Here is a 21,361-nt window from a genome sequence, read left to right on the forward strand (position 1 = left end):
AGACTCTAATAGGGCCATGAAGTGAGATAGCGGGGTTCCGCCTGGGGTAGATCCAGGGAAGGATCTATCTGCAGCCAAGTGGACAAGGATAGGAAAGGGATGACACCAGGTCTTGAAGCACCCAGAGGTCAAAGTCTGTGTGCCTAATCAAGCAAATTTTACTTGTACAATGAGGATAATGTGCAGTTCTTTTAAGCAACCTAGTTTCCTTAAGTTTTGACTCATTAGCCTTTGAGTATGGTACTGTTGTGAGAGCTAACTGGTCAACCTAGGTAAATGTCCATTAGTCGTATGGTCTCTATTTTCTTTTTCCTACTGGAATATCATGGGAAGAGCCCTGGACTTCGTGCTGGAGGTGAGCCAGCCCAATTGTCTGAGTGTTGCAGGCAGGAGAGTGGACGTTCTGTCTCTTCCAGCCTCTGTCCTACCATCAGCTGAGGCAGAGAGAGATGCATCCTGGGAACCATCCTGGGATAAGAGTCATTTGCTGTAGTCGCTAAGAATGGAAGCAAGTTGGGGCTGGTGCTGTGGCGTAGCAGGTAAAGCCGCTGCCTGCAGTGCCGGCATCCCATATCAGCGCCGGTTCAATTCCCAGCTGCTCCTCTTCTGGTCCATCTCTCTGCCATGGCCTGGGAAAGCAGTAAAAGATGGCCCAGGTGTTTAGGCCCCTGCACCTGCGTGGGAGACCTGGAAGAAGCCCCTGGCTCTTGGCTTCGGATCAGCCCAGCTCTGGTCGATGCGGCCAGCGGATGGAAGATTTGTCTCTCTCCCTCTGACTCTGCCTCTCTGTAACTCTACCTTTCAAATAAATAAATCTTAAAAAAAAAAAAAATAGAATGGAAGCAAGCTGGGTTTCTAGGTGCAGAAGGCTAGAGGAGAAAGCGGTTCTGGCATTAATCCAAAAAGGACTTGGAAAAGGTCCCTTGGAAACGACCTGGGGGCCCACACCGCTGCATTTTATGGATAGGGAAATTGAGACCTCGAAGGCACCTGTGCAGGCCCAGCCAGCAGTGTCAGTCTTCCCCCATGCTACTGCCCCTTTGCTCTTGTTTTCCCTCTGGTATAAGACAATGGGGATTGGCTAGTGTTCATTTAGCACAGGGAAGGGAGCCCCCTCACACAGGTTGGCATGAACATCTGAGTTCTCAGCACTCTGTGTGGCGGAGCGTTGAGGACGCCGAGAGGCCACGTGTGGAGAGGCTGCAGGAGCTTTCTGTTACTCCGTAAAGAATAGGTGAGGTTCAGCAGCTTGCAACACCTGCTATCAGCTCCTAGTTGCCTAGATCCGAGTCTGAGCATGGTGTGGCTCCTCCCTACTCAGCATCTCCCCAAAATCAAGGTTGGGCCACGTTCTCATCTGGGGCTCACTGCCCTCTTCTGAGCTTGTGGGGTTGTGGGACTGAGTCCCCCAATTCCTTAGTCACTGTCAGTGTGACTTGCTGTCCACTCTCGGTGGCCACCCTCAATCCTTGCCAATTGGTGTCTTCCATCTTCAAAACCAACAGTGGAGAATCTTACTTAAATTGAAAGCCTTTCTGAGAATACTACCATCTCTTTTAAGGGCTCACCTAGTTAGGTCAGGCCCACCTGGATCATCTGCTGATCATCAGGTCAACTGGCTAGGACTTGAATTGCATCTGCAAAATCCCACTGTAGTAGCACCTAGTGCTTGGTGGAGTACCTGGGACATGAGAGTACACAATGGGCAGGAACCTTGGGACCATGTAGGCTTGTGCTCTTGAGGCCATGGAGCAGAGTGGAGAAGGCTTAGAAGCCTTTGTTACTGGGGCTGTTACTCACTGATCGGAGAGCCTGTTTCAGGAGGCATGGGCATCACCCTGTGTGCAAAAGCCCAAAGCTGGACCCATGCAAGGGCTCAGGGCATGGATTGGGGTGGGGCAGGGAGGTGTCTTTGGCAAGGACGAGAAAGCCACAGGTATGGGAGACATTTGGTAAAGGACTTGAAGGGCTGGGACGAGTGTGAAGTCTGAAATTGACTTCTTGAGTCAAGACTGGTGCCTGGAAGAGGTGGGGAGCCCTTGTCAGACAGAGGAAGCCAGGGAGGAAGAATGCGAAGTGGCATTTGCAGTCTGAGCACCTTCTTGTTTCATGCCAGTTCCATGAGCCACAGGTTGGTCTGTAAAAGAGAAAAACTCCTTCTGGTCATGGGAAGTAAAGCATTTTTTTCTTTTCCTTTCCTTTATTTTTTTAAAGATATTATTTATTTGAGAGGCAGAGTTACAGAGAGAGGGAAAGACAGAGAGGTCTTCCATCTGCTGGTTCACTCCCCAGATGGCTGCAACAGCTGGAGCTGGGCCGATCCAAAGCTGGGAGCCAGGAGCTTCTTCCAGGTCTCCCATGTGGGTGCAGGGGCCCAAGCACTTGGGTTATCTTCTACTGCTTTCCCAGGCCATGGCAGAGAGCTGGATGGGAAGAGGAGGAGCTGGGACAGGAACCGGTACCTGTATGGGATACCAGCGTCGCAGGCGGAAGCTTACCCTCTATGCCACAGTGCCAGTCCCAGTAAAGCATTTTCTAAAGGGCAGCGTGCCCTGGTTCGCAGCTTGGACCACGTTTTTGGAGGCCTTCATGTCTCTTAACCTGCGAGTCAGTGCTTCCATCACCAGAAGTAACAGAAGGGTTTTCTTCCTCTTTTGAAGATAAAAATACCAAGGTGTGAGCCGCAGCTCTGATTGTCTTACTTGTGGGAACTCTAGCACCTTGTGTGAACTTGCTTTTGTCTCTGTGGCAAGTCAGTTTGCGGTCAGTGTTATGCCAGGGATCACTGTGTCAGCTACAGTGGAAAGGGAGGCCCTGTGTTCTCTCTGCTGCTTGTTCAGTGCAGGTGAGTCTGGTGCCCTCTGGCATCTGCATCTGCAAGGACGTTTGCAAAGCTGGCATGTGACCTTCTGGGTGGGTGATTACAGAGAGGACCCACTGTGTCAAGTTAAATTGCTAATTGGGAAGTAATTAATACTTAGATGGAATCATCCAGAGCCGGCCTGAGGGCAGGAAAGGGCATGAGCTCCCACCCCCCCGAGCATCCTGCCCTTCCAAGGAGTCAGGGGTAGAACGCTGCACAGCACCGCTGGCCTGGGTCCTGGTTAAACTCTGTCGGAAAATGAAATCCCCTCAGCTATAAAAATTCATCTGGCCATGGCAATGCTTCTTGTTCTATTTTGAGGCAGAATAACTGGAGTAGGAAAACAAACTCTTGGGTAGGTAGGCAGAGTATTTTTATAACTTTTTATGGACACACAACATGTGTACAGAGGCACGGCCATCCTGTAGGAGGACAGCTAAATGAATATATCTTTGTCATGAGTGCTCAGATTTAAAAAAAAAAAAAAGAACCCAATCTCTTAGAAGTCCCTTTTCTGTCCTCTTCTGGTCATTGTCCCTCCAGGAAAATGACCTCCTGACTTGGGGTAGCGTGGGTTAGCTCTGTCATTGTTGTGAGTGCACAGGTGCAGGCCGGTGGTGTGTGTGCCGGCTCCTCTCAGCACTGCCAGGTGGGTTCTCTTTCTGAAGGGGACTTGTGACTAAAAGGCCGTTTTCCATTATTTAACTTTCAAACATCAAGACATTGCTCAGACTGACCAAGTTTTGTTTCGTTCTGATGAAAACATAGCTATATGCTCAAGTCATTAAAAGAATTTATTTTGGTGCAAAAAGGTTTGAAATCCATCTGAAGCTTTTTCATAACAGGCATTTTCCGTGAACTTTCTGAAGACCCCTCACATACTCTTACAGAGGTGAAACTGGTACAGCCCTTTGAGGAAATAGTAGCAATCCATATCAATGTCCTCAAAAATGTCCTCTAGCTCAGCATTTTCACTACTACAAATCTATCCTGAGAAACTAGAGGTAGAAAAAAATTCTACGCCCAAAAGGTTATTATTTTAAAATTTTCTTTTTCTTTTATTTGAAAGACAGGAAGTTCCCATCCTTGATTCACTTCCCAAATTCCACAACATCCAGGGCTGGGCCAGGTTAACGTCAGGAGCCTGGAACTCAATATAGGTGTCCACATGAGGGGCAGGGACCCAAGTACTCGAACCATCATCTACATCTTCCCAGGTGTTCATTAGCAAGAAACTGAACCAGAAGCAGACCCGGGACTCAAACCAAGCACTGGCCTGTGATGCAGGCATCCCAAGCAGCATCTTAGCTGCAGAGCCAAACGCTGGCTCCTCCAGAAGTAAACCAAGTGCCTGCAAGGAGAAAATGGTGACATGTTTCCATTCAGTAAAATAATGTTTATGAGGAATTTTTAAATCTATAGCAGCGTGCTCAAAATATACTGTTAGCATAATGAGGGGGCAGGTGTTTGGCCTGGTGGTTAACCATATTAGAGTACTCGGGTTGGAATCCTGGCTCCACTCCCAGTTCTAGTTTTCTGCTAATGCAAACCATGAGAGGCAGTAGGCGATGGCTCAAGTAGTTGTGTCCCTGTTACTCACTTGGGAAACTGGGATTGAATTTCCAGCTCCTGGCTTTAGCTTGACCTCTCTATCCCCTGCCATTGTGGGTATTTAGGGAGTGAACCAATGGATGGGCATGCTCTCTTTCTGTTTTTGTCTCTGCCTTTCAAATAAGTAAATCATTTTTAAAAAGTATCAGTATATAAATGTATATTCAACATGATAAACAATTTCAGAACTAGGCATTTTTAAAAGATTTATTTTATTTGAAAGGCACAGTTACAGAGAGAGAGGGTGAAACAGAGAGAGGTCTTCCATCATCTGGTTCACTCCTCAATTGGCCGTAACAGCTGAAGACTGGCCCAGGCTGAAGCCAGGAGCCTGGAACTCCATCCAGGTCTCCCACATGGGTGGCAGAGGCCCATGTACGTGGGCTATTTGCACTGCTTTCCCAGGTGCATTAGCAGGGAGTTGGATCACAAGTAAAGCACCCAGGACTCAAACTGGGATTCTGGTTTGCACTCATATGGGATGCTGACATCTCAAGCAGTGGTTTAACCTACTGAGCTACACTGCTGACCCCAGAACAAGGCATTTTACAAATGACTAGAGGAAATGATAACAAAACAACAATTTTATTGTCTTTCCTCTGGATAATGGAGTTATGGGAAAATGTTTTTCTCTTCTTGGCCAACTGTTCTCTAGTTTATATCAATGTTTGCAATTTGATGTGCAATTTCAAGCTTACGGTGTTTGCATTGTGCCATGCTCCTGGAGAGCTGGTGACCTGTCTTCCTGGGGCAGCTGCGGGCTTTGCTGTGCATGCTCACCCTCCTGGAGACCTCAGGGCAGAGCGCAGGGATGAGCAGTGCATTTGGTTTTACAGCTCTTCTGCTTCCCTTGCCAGGTCAGCTCAACTACCAGGCGGCCTCTCCGGACGAAGGTGCCCTGGTCAATGCCGCTAGGAACTTTGGCTTCACCTTCCTGGCCAGGACACAGAACACCATCACCATCAGCGAGCTGGGCACCGAAAGGACCTACAACGTCCTTGCCATTTTGGACTTCAACAGTGACCGGAAGCGAATGTCTATAATTGGTAGGTCTTTCTCAGAGTCTGCCTAGGAATCGCTTATCTGAGTGTTGTGTTTGGATCATTTTATTTAATGATGTCAGGATAAAGCAGGCAACAAGTGGACCAGTTGGGCCCTGGAAGGTTCCATAGACACACTGACACTGGTAGGTTTTTTTCTTCTTCATTCCTCACCCTGTCCACTACTCAAAGGGACAGCAGCAGGTGCCTGAATCTTGCAAATGTGTTGAGGTGCTTTCACCATAGGGACCGTCAGCCACTGAATTTAGAGTAGCAAGTGCCACATGGCCGGAGCCCCCTGTGGACAGCTTGGAGTGCTGCCTGTGATGTGGGTGACTTTTAGAGCCCCTCCAAGCTCTCCTCTTCTACCCTGGACATTACAGAAGGGAGGATTCAGTAGGAGAGTTCTGAGAACAGTGAGCCTGAGCCTAACAATCCAAGTCAACCTACAGTCCAGGCACTCAACCAGGTGGCGATGGTGATCACGTCCTAATTGTGAATCTGTTTCAGCTCATAATTTTTTTTTTTAATTTTTTTTTTTTTTTGACAGGCAGAGTGGACAGTGAGAGAGAGAGACAGAGAGAAAGGTCTTCCTTTGCCGTTGGTTCACCCTCCAATGGCCGCCGCGGCCGGCGCGCTGCGGCCGGTGCACCGCGCTGATCCGATGGCAGGAGCCAGGAGCCAGGTGCTTTTCCTGGTCTCCCATGGGGTGCAGGGCCCAAGCACCTGGGCCATCCTCCACTGCACTCCCTGGCCACAGCAGAGAACTGGCCTGGGAGAGGGGCAACCGGGACAGAATCCGGCGCCCCAACCGGGACTAGAACCCGGTGTGCCGGCGCCGCTAGGCGGAGGATTAGCCTAGTGAGCCGCAGCGCCGGCTTCAGCTCATAATTTGAAATCATTTCACGCCTATAGAAATGTTGCACGAATGGTTTAAAGAACCATACGCACCAATTATGAGCATTTGCCCTGTTTTCTTTGTCAATTCCATTACACAAGTGTACTTGAAAAATTAATAGAGCATGAAATTAAGAGATAACTTTAGGGAGTGGGTGTTTAACCTAGTGGTTAAAATTCTTGCATCCCACATCAGCGGGCCTGGATTTGATTCCCAGCTCTGGCTTCTGGCTGCAGCTTCCTGTCCATGCAGGCCCCAGGAGGCAACAGTGATGGCCCAAGTAATTGAGGTCCTGCCACCCATGTGGAGGACCTGGTTTGCATTTTCGTTTTCCAGCTTTGGACCCAGCTCAGCTCAAGTTGTTGCAGGCATTTGTTGGAGAGTGAACCAGCAGATAGCTTTCTGTCTCTCAAAAAAAATTATCTTTTTATTTATTTATTTAGTTAAAATTTTTTTTAAATCCATGCATAGTTTTTTTATAATATATGTTTTCCATAAACTTTCTGAAGTCCTCTCATACACACAGGTTATTATTTTCTGACCACTTGAGATTAAGTCACATACGGAATTAATGCCTCTTTCCCCATAAATACTTAAGTAGGTATTTCCTAAGAACAAGAACATTCTATTATACATGCTGATCAGCACCAGGAAGTTTAAGACGATATAATATTACTATCTAATCTACACAATGTTTCAGATTTTCCCAGGAAATTTCTTTCCTTTCTTATGTTTTTCTATTCTAGGAGCCAATTCAAGATTGAATATTTCATTAGGTGATCATGACTCTGAATCAAGATTAGTTCTTCAGCATGTTTTTAAAAACCTGTTTATTGGAGAAGGAGAAGGGGGAAGAGAGGGAGCGAGAGATCCTACCCAATGGTTCACTCAACCAAATGCCCTTAACATAGAGGACAGAGTCGGGCTGAAGCCAAAGCCAGGGGCTGGGTCTCAATCCAGGTTTCCCATACAAGTAGAGGGACTCCAATACCCAGAGTTCTCATTAGCAGGAAGCTACAGTCAGGAGCTGGGGCTGGGGCTTGAACTTTGATGGTAGATTTAGGCATCTTAACTGGCATCTTAACCACTGTGCCAAATGCCCATCCCTTTCATCCTTTTTTAATCTTTCATATACTGACGTTTGTGGATAACACAGACAGTTATCCTGTAGAGGGTCCCTCAGTGTGGGTCTGCCTGCTGTGCCCTCATGATTTAGGTTCAGGTCACATATTGTTGGCAGAAAAAGAGCCCATAAGCGATGTCATACCCTTCCCCAAGTATCACAGCAGAAGGCACGTGGTGTGGGTTTGCCTCATTGTGGTGATGTGAACTTTGATTACCTGAGTAATGTGTCTGCCAGCCTCCTCTGTGTATCACTCCTGGTATTTACCAAACCCAGCAAAATTTAAAATCTAGTAGCCATGAAGCTCACACTATGATGAAATTATCGCACAGCTCAGAAAACGAGCAAATGGTTCCAAAGAGTAGTGTGGTCTGAGTATTAAAGAAGCAAGTGTTGTGAGTTCCTGCGTAAGAACGATTCCTGTTGCTTGGCCTGGACAAAGCAAACACAATGGAATAAAGTAGCTAGCCTAGGGTATAGCTCACAGTAGAGAGTCAGCAAACATTTGTTAGAAGAAAAAGAACGATACAGAATACTGGGCTGACTGTGGACGAATTTTTTCAGATTTATTTCACTATTACAGTCAATGTAGACAGCAGCTCACCAGCTCTGAGGGCGGTGTTTTCCTAGCTGCATTGATGATTTTAAATTAATAATGGATTGTGAGCTCAGCTAATGCTTCTAATTAATTATACGAATGTAGTTTCCTATTAAGAAGCAAACTTAACTCTGTGTGCTTTTCTTTCCCTTGCTACCAGTAAGAACCCCAGAAGGCAACATCAGGCTTTATTGCAAAGGTGCTGACACTGTGATTTACGAACGGTTACACCGCATGAACCCCACCAAGCAGGAGACGCAGGATGCCTTGGATGTAAGCCTCACCTCCCCTCTGTCTGCCACAGCGCTGTCTGTCTGTCTGATGCTCTCTCCTTATCTCAAGTGAAAGCTGTGTGTTAACTGTTGACCCTCCACCTGCTCTGAGACAGCTGGGTAGAAAAAGCACCTCGGCACGAATACAGCCAGCTATAGGCTCCCGTTCTGACCCTGCCGCTGAAATCCTGGGAAATGGCCTTGGTTCCCTTTCCCAGCCCCTAGGTCTCCAGGATCTGCAGGGCAGATATTGGGGTGGGGCTTATCTTTCTCCTTGAGCCAGCCACAGGTCTACACTAAGCCATGGTCTTAATATCTGTGTGGCCCTCAAGAATTCCACCAACTGCTAGGTGTAGAACGAAGGAAAGCAAATGTTCCTGTATGACTGGGAGTGACCAAGCACTGTGTTGATCGTAGGGTTGTGATGTCTTTGTCACTAGAACAGTTTGGTCTTGATTGCTTCGGAGTCCTTATCTTAGAAAGCTACACACTTGGTGCACGGATACTGCAGCTATTCAGAATGTTTCTGGAACTAGCACTTTGGGGATGGCCAGCCAGTCCCCATGTAGTTTGGCTTTTGTATGACAGCAGCGAGGTACAAAGGAGATTGGTCAGAACTGGTGTCCCTTTTCTGCCTCTTAAAAAAAAATTATGTATTTGAAAGGCAGAGCAACACAGAGGGAGAGATGGCCGGCATCTTTTGGTTCACTTCCCAAGTGACCACAACAGCCAGATCTTAATGAGGCCAAATCCAGGGACTCCATCCTTGTCGCCCATGTGGTTGGCAGATGTCCAACTACTTGGGCTATCTTCTGTGTCCTTTCCAGGTGTGTTAGCAGGGAGCTGGATTAGAAGTGTGAGGTAGCTGAGAAAAATGTTTATATATAACATGAGTCATTAGCTGCCCATACTAAAGAGGGAGAGGGCACGGGTATGTGACCTAGTGATTAAGATGCTATATCCTATACGGGAGTGCCCAGGTTCAAGTCCCAGCTCCACCTCCCGTTCTAGCTTCCAGCTATCGTGCATCCTGGAAGGAGTAGTGAGAGCCTGGGTCATTGCAACCAATGGAGAGGACCTGGGTTGAGTTCCTGGCTCCTACCTTTGATCTGGCCCAGCCCTGGCTGTTGCAGACATTTGGGGCATGGACCAGTGGACAGGTGTCCTCTCCATATCCGTCTCTCCCTGTGTCTCAAATGAATAAGTGTTTTTAAAAAACAGAGAGTGCGGGTGATTGCTGCCAGGGAGGTTTGTTAGAAAAAGCATCTTCAGCTTTCAGCTCTTAGTCTGTAAGGATTTCCCTTAAGGATTAACTGAGTTTTAGAGGCAGCCAAGAGCTCTACAGGGAGAAGCCGGATGAATATGTTGTTTACTAAGTGGGGGTCACTGTTTAAGTACTTACCGACACTGGTAAGTGTTCTTACCAGTTCGACACTGGACGAATTCTCATGAAGATGTGAACAGTGACAATGTAATCAAATAAATGCGAAAACTTCCAAAGAATCTCTCAAAGGAAATGCTGATTTGGGTGAGCCGTTTCAGCCTTCTTGGCTAGACCAGAGGTGACCGTGAAGGAATGGAAGATTTTTATATTGAAATATTGGTATTTAAAACAGTTTACCCCAGAAGAAAATGCCTAGATGCTGTTTTTCACTAAAATGTCTGATCTCAGCTTTAACAGTGGCTCGCATATTTTAGGACTGGCTTGAGAGAATGCTGCTTGGTTGCCAATCTGCAGGAGATAGTCCTGGGGCACATTGTGAGGGCAACAGTGCTGGAGACACCATTTACCCCAAGGAAGCTCCTTCAGTCTATTGTCATTAACAGGAGGAGGCTTCCTTTGCTCTGACAACATGAGTGAGAAAGGTAGAGCTTTTCCTTTAATCCGGGATCTGACACAGTCCCGGGACCCACCAAATGCTTAGAAAAACCAAGCCCATTCTAAAGGGAGGTTTAATCCCTTTTGTGGCATGCGTTTGCACACAGTCCATCATCTTTCATCATGTCCTTTGACATTCTCTTAGTCTGTTACTTAAATGTGATTTCAAACTTGATCTTGAAATACATGAAATTCACTATTCTTTGTATACATGGATTGTCTCTTATATGAAACAGATCTTTGCAAGTGAGACTCTTAGAACTCTGTGCCTTTGCTACAAGGAAATCGAAGAAAAAGAATTCGCAGAATGGAATAAAAAGTTTACGGCTGCCAGCGTGGCCTCGGTCAACCGAGACGAAGCTCTGGATAAAGTATACGAGGAGATTGAAAAAGACTTAATAGTGAGTTTCAGCCTTGATGTTCTAAACAGAAAACTGAAAATCTTATGAAGTATTACTACTTGTTTTAATTTCATGTTTCAAAGATAATTCTAGAAATCCCTTGTGTTTGAAGTTGGTACAAGGGAACTAGATCATTTGAATTCTTTTTGCTTGGCAAGGAGATTTGAAGTTGGCCTTATGAGACAAAATTAGGAGAGGTATTCATCTAATTCTGTTTTTACATCACATATAAAATTTCTCTGTGATTTTTACACAAAAACTAGTATTTACTCATTTCACTATGGAATTACTGAAACAATTTATATTCTGACAAATCTCGTTTTTGAAGATTTATTTAAAAGGCAGAGTTACAGAGAGCGAGGGAAAGACAGAGACCTTCAATCTGCCTGTTTATTCCCAAATGGGCACAATGGCCAGGGCTGAGCCAGGCTGAAGCCAGGAACTCCAGCCAGGTCTCCCCGATGTGTGGCAGGGACCCAAGCAATTGGGCCACCTTCTGCTGCTTTCCCAGGTGCATTATCAGGGAGCTGGATTGGAAGTGGAGCAGCTGTATACCCCAGTTGGTATCAATACCTGCCGTTGGCCCAAGAGAGTACCAAATGGGGTATACACTGAACCCCTCATTTTACAGGGTAGCAAATTGTTAAAATATTTTGGGGGGTTACCTTTTTTTATAGATTTGTTTGAGAGGCAGAGTTAGGGAGAGACAGAGAGATCTTCCATCAGCTGCTTCATTCCCCTAAATGGCTGCAACAGCTGGACTTGGGCAGATCTGAAGCCAGGAGCTTCTTCATGGTCTCCCACGTGGGTGCAGGGGCCCACTTGGGCTGTCTTCCACTGCCTCTCCAGGCCACAGGCAGAGAGCTGGATTGGAAGAGGAGCAGCGGGCACAGGAACTGGCGGCCCTACGGGATGCCAGCGCCGCAGGCAGAAGCCCAGCCAGCCACGCCCCAGCGCTGACCCCTGGGGGTTGTTTTCTGACTCCATTTCTTCAAATGTGCATTGCAGCTCTTGGGAGCCACAGCAATTGAAGACAAGCTGCAGGATGGAGTTCCAGAAACCATTTCAAAACTTGCAAAGGCCGACATTAAGATCTGGGTGCTTACCGGAGACAAAAAGGGTAATTCGCTGCCTTGAGAACAGCGTCTGTTCACGCATAAATATTTACAGCTGCCATTTCCCTTGTACAAATCCAGACTTTCCATCCTGTAAAACCTCATCTAGGTCTTTGGGAGGGAGAAACTTTCCTTGAGAAACCCTCCTACGACTTTCCAGCCCCCTCGGACCACATCCTTGTCCATCTTCCCTCCAGGAGCAGGGTTCATCCTGTACGGTTTGGCTCCTGGTCACATCTTGCTGATTGTGATGAGCAGGCAGACATGGCCTCCTGCCTGAAAAGACCACGCCCCTGTCCCTCCGTCCTTCCAAAGTTCTGCCATTTGCTGGAACAGTACAAAAAGGGTTGTGAATAACAGCTTTTGTTTTCTTGCCCAGTTTTATTGCTTGCAAATCATAATAATTTGATACCCAAGGAAAGATTTTCATTTTTAGGTTTTGAGCTCAACAGTCATCTACTCCACAAGCCTCCCACAGGAAATTAGATAATGTCTCTTGTTTTGACATTGTCATTGGGGGCTGCGCTCTGTGAGGTTAAGGGAAGCACAGCCGTGACCTTTAATAAATACCAAATGGATGGTAATGGAAAAAGGGAAAAAATATCTTTAGTCAAAGGCCCTTGTGAGCATTGAGGGGAGTGGCTGCCCTCTCTCTTTAACAGTGATTACAGCCTAGGAACTGAGTGTGTGTAGGACTCATTTATTAAATAACTAGTTTATGTTTCTCAATATAGCATGTTTTATTGTTGAAAACACCTCAAACAGGCCTTTGATCGTCACTTATTACAAAGAAAGGAATTTGTTTTCTTTGTATGATTACTATACATTGCTACTGAAAAATGGCATATTTGGTTGAATCTGGATATGTTCATGAACTGACAAAAATAATATCATTATTACAGTCTGAATATCCCTTATCTGAAATTCCTGGGACCAGAGTGGTTCAAATTTTGGGTTTTTTGAGGGAGGGATTATTAGAATATGTGTGTATAAAATATCTTGGAGGTGGGATCCACATCTAAACATGAAATTCAATTATGATTCATTTACACCCCAGACACATTGCCCAAAGATAATTTGATACAATGTTTTACGTGCACCTGCATTTGGCCTACAACCCAACACATCACGTCAGAACTCAGTTTCAGATTTTGGATTTTTGGATTAAGAATGTTCAACCTGTATTGGATAAAACCAATTATTGAGCTTAGTAGTAGGAATGACATTTGACATGACTTTATTCTGCTGTAGAAACTGCTGAAAATATAGGATTCGCTTGTGAACTGCTGACTGAGGAGACCACCATCTGCTACGGGGAAGACATAAGGTAAGTATGAGCCTGGGGTATGAGACCCTCCAACAGCTCAGACTACACGGGCAGACAAGAGAAACAAGGCGAGAACGTGTTACTTCAGTGACCTCGTGTTTAAGTGGAGCAGGAGACTAGCAGGCAGTTCCAAGGTAATGCACTGTGGCCTATTGTTTGAGTAGAGTTTAGTTTTAGGGAAACTTGGGGTCTTTCAGGGGCCATTTTTCCTCCATTCTTTGCAAGCCCTCAGTGCTTACTCACCTGCTAAAGCAGAAACTGAGCCTGTGACAGCCTCATAAATTAATTATGAATTAATATGAATTTCATGTCTTGCCTTTTCTAGAAATTACACCTTTTTTAAAGATTTTATTTATTTTATTTGAGAATTAGAGTTACAGACAGTGAGAGGGAGAGACAGAGAGGTCTTCCTTCCGTTGGTTCACTCCCCAAATGACCATAATGGCCATAGCTGTGCCGATCCGAAGCCAGGAGCCAGGAGCTTCTTCTGGGTCTCCCACATGGGTACAGGGGCCCAAAGACTTGGGCCATCTTCTACTGCTTTCCCAGGCCATAGCAGAGAGCTGGACTGGAAGTGGAGCAGCTGGGACTAGAACTGGCGCCCATATGGGATGCCAGGGCCGCAGGCAAAGGATTAACCTACTGCGCCATGGCACTGCCTGAAATTACACCTTTTAAAAGAGAAACAGGAGAAGAAAAACATCCATCCTTGGCCCCATTACGCAATGGATTGGACGGGTTACTTCCCATAGGCCGTCTGTGGTCTCATGTAGGGGACAGGCATGAGTTGAAACCTGGGCTAATGCAGAAACTGCCTTAGTCCTGAAATGCATCGTGAGACAGCCCTGCCTGGCTGGGATGCTACACACGCCACACGCAGTCAGCACGACGGGTTGGAGGTGGCTGGACACTTCATGTATTCCTCAAGCTTTTCCTGTACAACAACCCTCCGAGGCTGTCGCTGGGCCGGTTACGCTGTTAAGGAGCACACTTACCAGGCCTCCTAAGGTGCTAAGGAATTTGCTCGTCATTCTTGTTTCTTTTTTTCTTTTAATTTTATTTAAGTTATACAAGTTTCATGTACTTCACATATACCGATTTAGGAACATAGTGATACTTCCCAGCATACCTCCCTCCCACCCACGCTCCAACCTTTCTTCCTTCTCCCTCTCCCATTCCCGCTCTTAACTTTTACAAAGATCTTCTTTCAGTTTACTTAATGAGTGTAAAGTTAACTCTACACTAAGTAAAAGAGTGCAACAAATAGTGTGAAGAAAAAAAAATGACAAGTTTTCATGAATCATCCTAGTGTATTGGTACTCCGCTAAATTCAACAAGCAAACCCAGCAGGCTTACCAGCTAGATGGGTTCTGTTTGAATAGAAGCACATAGAACAGGCTGCTTTGAGCTTCTGAGATTCTAAACAGTAGCAATAGATAAATAAATGCTTAATATGTTTGACTAGTTTTGCGTCTCAAGTAATTTGGCTAATTATTATACAGTTTCATTTTTTGTAGTTGGATGCCTTGATACACTTCTGTTTTCTCAATCCTGTCTTTTGCAACAAAATGGATGCAGCTGGAGACAGTTACACTTAATGGAATAAGCCAGTCTCAAAAAGACAAACATCATTTTCTCTGATATGTGGTAGTTAATACAGAATACAAAAAAAAAAACCCATATATATATAAGAATGAAACTGACATCTTCCAATTTGATTGTTTATGGCCCTTGTCTATATTCCTGTGGAACAGTGGTCTACTTTTTACATGTTGAACATTATGATTAGTGATGCATTAAGCAAAAACTAGTAGACTTACTATGATGATTATAAATTAAATTTAAAGTATGTTATTGTAAAAATTTAAAAAGGAAGGATGGAGAGGGAGATGAAGAAAGGGTGTTGAGGGGGAAGTATGGTTATCTTCTTAGAACTGTATCTATGAATACATGACATCTGTTCTCTTTATAATAAAGAGCAAATATTCTAAAATAAAGTGTGAACTACATTAAAAGAGAAAATTCATGTAAGTAGCAAATTTCATGATCATGCTTTTAGCCAAGTTTACCTATATACAATTACACAGTTTACCTATATACAACAGCAAGTCATCGTTCTAGGTGATTCCTGAAAGGACAGTGTCTATCAAATGGTTTAATAGGTAACACCATCTTCTTTTCCAATCCTCCAGCCTTTCAATGCTTTATCTTGGACTTTTGGGTGAGGGATGCTCAACCTGTATTGGATAAAATCAATTATTCCATAGTAGGAATGACATTCGATGTAACCTTCAGTGTGAAAATGAGTATTAAATTAATGCAGAAAGGGACAGTAAACACCCAGTTCTCTAGTGCAGTGGTTCTCAAGGGAGACAACTTCCAAGGAGTATTCAGCGATGTCTAAAAACATCTTCTGTTGTCACAAAAAGGGGAAGAGGATGCTGCTGGCTCGGAGAAGCCAGGGATTCAGTTACACATCCCCCAGTGCTGCACATCTGACAGTGGCCAACCTCAGTACAGAGCTATCAGGAGGGCCAAGGTTCAGAAACCTTCTGAAGGTGAAAGAATATGGCTGTGTGAATGTGGAATGGGATAGCCCATTGCTGCAAGCATGGAGACTTGAGTCCTCATCCCAGTCTTCCCACCAGCTTGCTACAAGCTGATCATATCCCGCCTTGGGGACTTAGTGCCTTACTGTTAACGTGGAGATTGGAAATGGGGCGTCACTGTTGAAATGCGTACAGAAGTTCAGTTTTGCAAGATGAAGTTCTGGAAATTGGTTGCACATACACTGTGAATATATATAATGCTACTGAACTATACAATTGAAAAATGGTTCATGGGACAAGCATTTAGCCTAGTAATTAGACATTGGTTAAGATGCCCATGTCACACATCAGAGTAGCTGGGTTCAATATCTGACTCCAGCTTCTTGCTAATGTGGACCCTGGGAGGCAGCAGGTGTTGGCTCAAGTCACTGGGATCCTGCCACCCATGTGGGACCCCTGGACTGAGTACCTCCACCCCTGCTCAGCTCCCACCATTGCAGACATTTAGGGAGTGAACCAGTGGATGGGAGCTTACTGTCTGTCTCTCAAAATACTAATAATAAGGCTAAGCTAGTACATTCTATGTTATGTGTATTTTACCACAATCTGTAGAAAGTATACGTCAAAACTCAGACTCAGGGGCCTATTTATGGTCTTGTACTTTAAACACTTAAATTTATTTCCCTGCAGTTCTCTTCTTCATACAAGGATGGAAAACCAGAGGAATAGAGGTGGAGTCTATGCAAAATTTGCACCTCCTGTGCAGGAACCTTTTTTCCCATCTGGTGGAAACAGGGCCTTAATAATCACCGGTTCTTGGTTGGTATGTACCGTGAGTGTATCTGAGCCTTGGGTGCAAATGAAGAAGTAAAAGTGCCTTTTGGACCAGTTTTGGGTGGTTTAGCATATTCACTGCCAATCTAAAAATCCCATATCCTACAAGTGAAAGTGTGATTATCCAAAGTTGGGGCTTAATAGAATGAGATATGAAAGGAATTATACCAGATTGGGGAAAGTCATTATTCTGGTTTATTAACTAATAGATAATTTTCATTTTTTTCCATGTAGAATTTTGCATTTTCTAATTTTTCTATAAATGTATTATATAATCAGAACATTACAATCCATGATAGAACCCAAGAATTCTCCTTGATATAATTTAATTCTTGGGAATGACACTCTTGGTGTATGAATGAAAGGGATGTACTCTGGTCTCTCTCCAATTTCTCAGAATGAAATTCTTCTGGAGAAAAAGACCAAGAAAAGTAACATCCTGAAGCTGAAGTTCCCGAGGACAGAAGAAGAGAGACGCATGCGGACGCAGAGTAAGAGACGGCTCGAGGCTAAGAAAGAGCAGCGGCAGAAGAATTTCGTGGACCTGGCCTGTGAGTGCAGCGCCGTCATCTGCTGCCGCGTCACCCCCAAGCAAAAGGCCATGGTAGTGGACCTGGTGAAGAGGTACAAGAAGGCCATCACGCTGGCCATCGGAGACGGGGCCAACGACGTGAACATGATCAAGAGTGAGTCCCGTGCAGCCCAACTTGCTAGGGAGGAGAAACAACGGCAGGGACGTTCGGGGGCTCATTTCTCACTGAGGTTTCCCTAAATCCAACCTCTACTAAAGACGCGTGACCGTGATCATGCCCGTGACCCACCCCCAGGAAGCCTACCCAGAAAATCAGAGCAGTCTGCACAGAATGCCAAGTAGGAGATGCCGTCCGTGGGATGGAACTTGGTCTCCTTTTTTTACATCTGCTTAGTGTGATTTTTCTCCTCTTGCTGGTTCTCCTTCCTATTCCTATAAAGGGCCAATTAAAAGCTCTGATATTTAAAGTTTTGTAGAACATCCTGCTGAGCTGGGCATAAATGCTAACGTTGGCTTTGAGAATGTCATTGTCCCCCAGCTAAGCACCTCATTCTGGAGCTTCCTTCAGACCTGTGATCCATTTAATGCGGTAAACCTTCACCGTGGGGCCACCTGGTGTGAGTTGTCTGGCAATGGAGGGAAGTGTCCCGGTGGCCTCCCCATCCTCCTGACCTCCCTAGGAGACTGTGAGGTTCATTTTGCTGGTTGAGGTGCCTACAATTAAAGACTGAGTGCTGTCACCCAGAATGCAGTTGGGCTGTTATAAAAACATGCAGAACCCAAACGGTGGCCCTCACCTACACATCAGAGTCCTGGCCCTTTCTCCTCTCTCTGTTGTTGGAAGAGAGTACAGGTTGAGCAATCTTCATCCAAAATGCCGGGGGCCAGAAGTGTTTCCAATGTTGGAGTTTTTCATATTCTGGAATGTAGCATGTATGTTACCCATGCAGCATCCCTAACATGAAAATTTAGCTCTAAAATCTAAAACTTTGAACAGCAGATTTTGGAGAACGTGGGATTTGGGGTCTTTAGATTAGGGGGTAACCAATCTGCATCTTGCAGTGGAAGTACTCAAATGACTGAGGCCTGAATACTTGTGCTCATCCTACTGGCAGCATCGTGTATCACTCTGGACTGGTGTGCAGTCCTCAGGGTTTTCATCTGAAAACAAAATTATTACCAATGTCACCTCCAGTTCTATGATATTAGTCATGGTTGATAGAAAACATTACATGACATATGCATGTCCTGCTCTGCTGGTTAGCTTAAATACATTATGACTGACTAGACTTTAAATTTAGCCTGTTCTGTGACTCATGAGTCCATCTCTTTCTTCTCTTAGAGTCTCCTCCTCTTCCTCCTCGGTATATACTAAGAATATTCCAACTTTGCTGCCTCAGCAGGAGTCAGCTGTATGACGTATGTCTTCTTGCTTTTTTATCAATGTGTATATCTGTCACTGCTCCTGATTTAATTCCTCTCCAACTGGTTTTTGCACATTCTTGTTCTACCCTACGAATGGCATTTCCTGCCCTGAATTAAATGTTTCTTTCCTCTGTAGGCAGCTCTCATTTATTTTCCATTGCTTTCCTTAACAAGCTGTGCCCAAAAGGCAAGGAACTCAAATATTTTTACGCAGTTATAACATAGACTTGTAGATACGGGGGAGGGGAAGAGCAGGGATGGTCTCCCTTGCAAATTTGCAATCTGATCATGTCTTTTAGGCTTGAAAGTTTTTGTTCCTCTGAGTTTTCCAGTTGATAGAGGGATACGAGACCTTAGCAGGGGTGGGGAAACTCTTTTCTGCCAAGGGCCCTTTGGATATTTATGACAGTATTCACAGGCCATACAACATTATCACCTTAAAATTAGCATCCTATAGATTTATTGAATTCAGAGTCCCACCTGTGGTTGCCTTGGCAAAGCCAGACCACGTAATTTCACACAGGTCTGTGAACGGAAGGTGTCCTACCCATGCTACAAAGCTTGTTAATCTGAAGCTAAAAAAAAAAAAAAAAAAAAAAATTCTGTTCTATGCCAAGTGCTCTTATACATTGGGTGAAAATGGAGGCGGCATCTCTGAGGTCCTTGGAAGTTATCCAAGTATTGTTAATACCTTTTTGTGCTTTGTAAAAGCAGCATCCAGAACATACAGAAATTCTTGCTGGTCAAAAAGGAGTAGGGGGAAATTCCAGTGGCAAAAACAAGATGACTATCGACTAGTAAGTCTTACGTTTCACTGTATAGTCTGGTAGGTGCAGAAATCTCAAGCCATCACATTTTGGTCCCTCGTAAGGATTCAAGGACTCTCACTGGCTGCCCTCTCCCCTCCTTGTACCTAAAGATAGCTCATACCAGCTGGGTGGGTGGATGTTGTCTCTTCTTGGTCTTAGCTCTGGAGAATGTACATGAAGCATGAGAGAGATGAGATAAAGGCAGAAAGAACTGTTGCTGGTGAAGTCATCAGTCTGTTGAGAAATTATAAAAGTCCACCTATCAGTGAGGCATTTGACTAGAGACAAATCTAGGTTCCTATAGTTAGAATCTAGAAAAAAAAAAAAAAGTGTTGCCTTGGAGTGCATCTGTTCAGTTGTCTCCGATTATCCTCTGCACTGTGACAAAGCCCATTTCTCATATTATCCTTGAATGGATATCAGGAACTGGGCCAGTGACTCCTCCTCTTAACTCCAACAGCCACAGAAAAATCTCGACATTTCCCTCTGTGGCTTATTCAGGAAAGAACTAGAGGCCACAGTTTGGCAACCACAACTTGTCATAAGAACTATTTGTATGTTTTGAAAGGGAACATAAATATTGAATGGGATGCAATTCACTGTATGGTTTTACAACTACAAAGTGCTATTGAAAACATAGGTCAGGACAAGTCACTACAGTTATGTTTTGAATTTTCTGGCCCTTATATCCTACAACAGGGCGAGATTTTGTGAAGTTTTCTGGTTGGAAACCCTGCCGAGCTGGCAGTGACTTCTGAGTAATAATAAGTTGTGTTTCCAACGCATTTTCTCTAAGTGATCTCATTATGTTTATGTTCATGAATTTTGTGACCTAGATAAAATTTGTAATTTTTTTTTTGACAGGCAGAGTGGACAGAGAGAGAGAGAGAAAGGTCCTCCCCCAAAGGGGTAGCCTTTGGTTCACCCCCCAGTGGCCGCTGCAGCCGGCGCATTGCGCTGATCCGAAGCCAGGAGCCAGGAGCTTCTCTTGGCCTCCCATGGGGTGCAGGGCCCAAGCACTTGGGCCATCCTCCACTGCACTCCTGGGCCACAGCAGAGAGCTGGCCTGGATGAGGGGCAACCGGGACAGAATCCGGCGCCCCGACCGAGACTAGAACCCGGTGTGCCAGCACCGCAAGGCGGAGGATTAGCCTAGTGAGCCGTGGCGCCGGCCCGTAATGTTCTAATGTGAAAATGTTAATGACTACTGGAAGGATGAATGAAATTGTGACTATTTTTAAAGTTTTTATTAATGCATTTCATAGATAACATTTTATATTGGAAAATTGTATGTTTTAAGGTTAAATAGTATTTTAGTTTGTATCCTTTTCCTCTTTAAAAGAGTTATAAGATTTCTCATGCAGTCCAAGAAGTCAGGCCTTGGGAAGATGCTGGAAGCAGGACCTAGCATCGAGTCAGGAACTCTGTCTCTCACTCTTGCTTTTTACTCTCTCCTACTTTATCTCTCTGCGCCTCAGAAAGAAATATATTCTACACCTTAGGAGTTTTTAAGTTAAAATTCTAGACACAAACACACCTGAATTCTAATTCCAGAAGCTCTAGCAGACGAATTGCCCTGGCTTAAGTTTTCCATCAGTTAGGGCTTTGTATAGGAACCAGTAGGTTGCTTACAAGAGACCAGATACTTTCAAACGCTCTAAGTGCACTGAAGAAGCAGGTTCTGGGACAAGGGGTCCCTTGAGGTCCCTCTGTCGAGCTTCTCGGCTGAGAAGCCTTTGCAGTTGCCTATCAACATCTGGGCAGCTGGAGAATGGGTACAAACCCTGAAGAAATGCCAGAAGAGGAGGAGGGCTGGGCTCACTACTACATTCAAGTCACGAGTGAGTGAACAACGGAACCCAGCTGCAAAGGAGTCTGGGAAATGTAACTTTTATTTGCTTTCCCCCCTCTGCAATTAGAAGCAGCATGGAATGAAGTTTGAAAGAGTCAGTTCATAGTATCTCCCACAGATCACGTGCCTGCCACGGCTGACTCAGCGGTGGCCAACGAGGCAGGGACACACCGGGTACACACAGGTGCCTGAGGCTCACCCTGAGTGTGGGCGGGACGGCTTCTGGGCTGGAC

General features: G+C 45.2%; 1 protein-coding gene across 5 annotated transcripts in view; it reads left to right on the forward strand.

The window, feature by feature from the left end:
* Positions 1-21,361, forward strand: part of ATP8B1 (ATPase phospholipid transporting 8B1) — a 129,583-nt gene that overhangs the window by 100,438 nt on the left and 7,784 nt on the right. For 4 of the 5 annotated variants that reach the window (XM_002713627.6, XM_089305085.1, XM_089305086.1 and 1 more), the window contains exons 16-22: positions 5,332-5,520; positions 8,294-8,406; positions 10,521-10,685; positions 11,694-11,805; positions 13,052-13,127; positions 16,367-16,499; positions 16,908-17,196. In XM_002713627.6, the coding sequence (XP_002713673.1) occupies positions 5,332-5,520; positions 8,294-8,406; positions 10,521-10,685; positions 11,694-11,805; positions 13,052-13,127; positions 16,367-16,499; positions 16,908-17,196 (1,077 nt within the window). Of the gene's footprint in view, positions 1-5,331; positions 5,521-8,293; positions 8,407-10,520; positions 10,686-11,693; positions 11,806-13,051; positions 13,128-16,366; positions 16,500-16,907; positions 17,197-18,384; positions 21,060-21,361 lie in introns of those variants that run through there. The other variant, XM_089305087.1, reaches the window with a different exon arrangement.

This window comes from Oryctolagus cuniculus, chromosome 10 (assembly GCF_051225735.1).
Source record: "Oryctolagus cuniculus isolate XC-2025 breed Fujian yellow rabbit chromosome 10, ASM5122573v1, whole genome shotgun sequence".
NCBI classification, from domain to species: Eukaryota; Metazoa; Chordata; class Mammalia; order Lagomorpha; family Leporidae; genus Oryctolagus; species Oryctolagus cuniculus.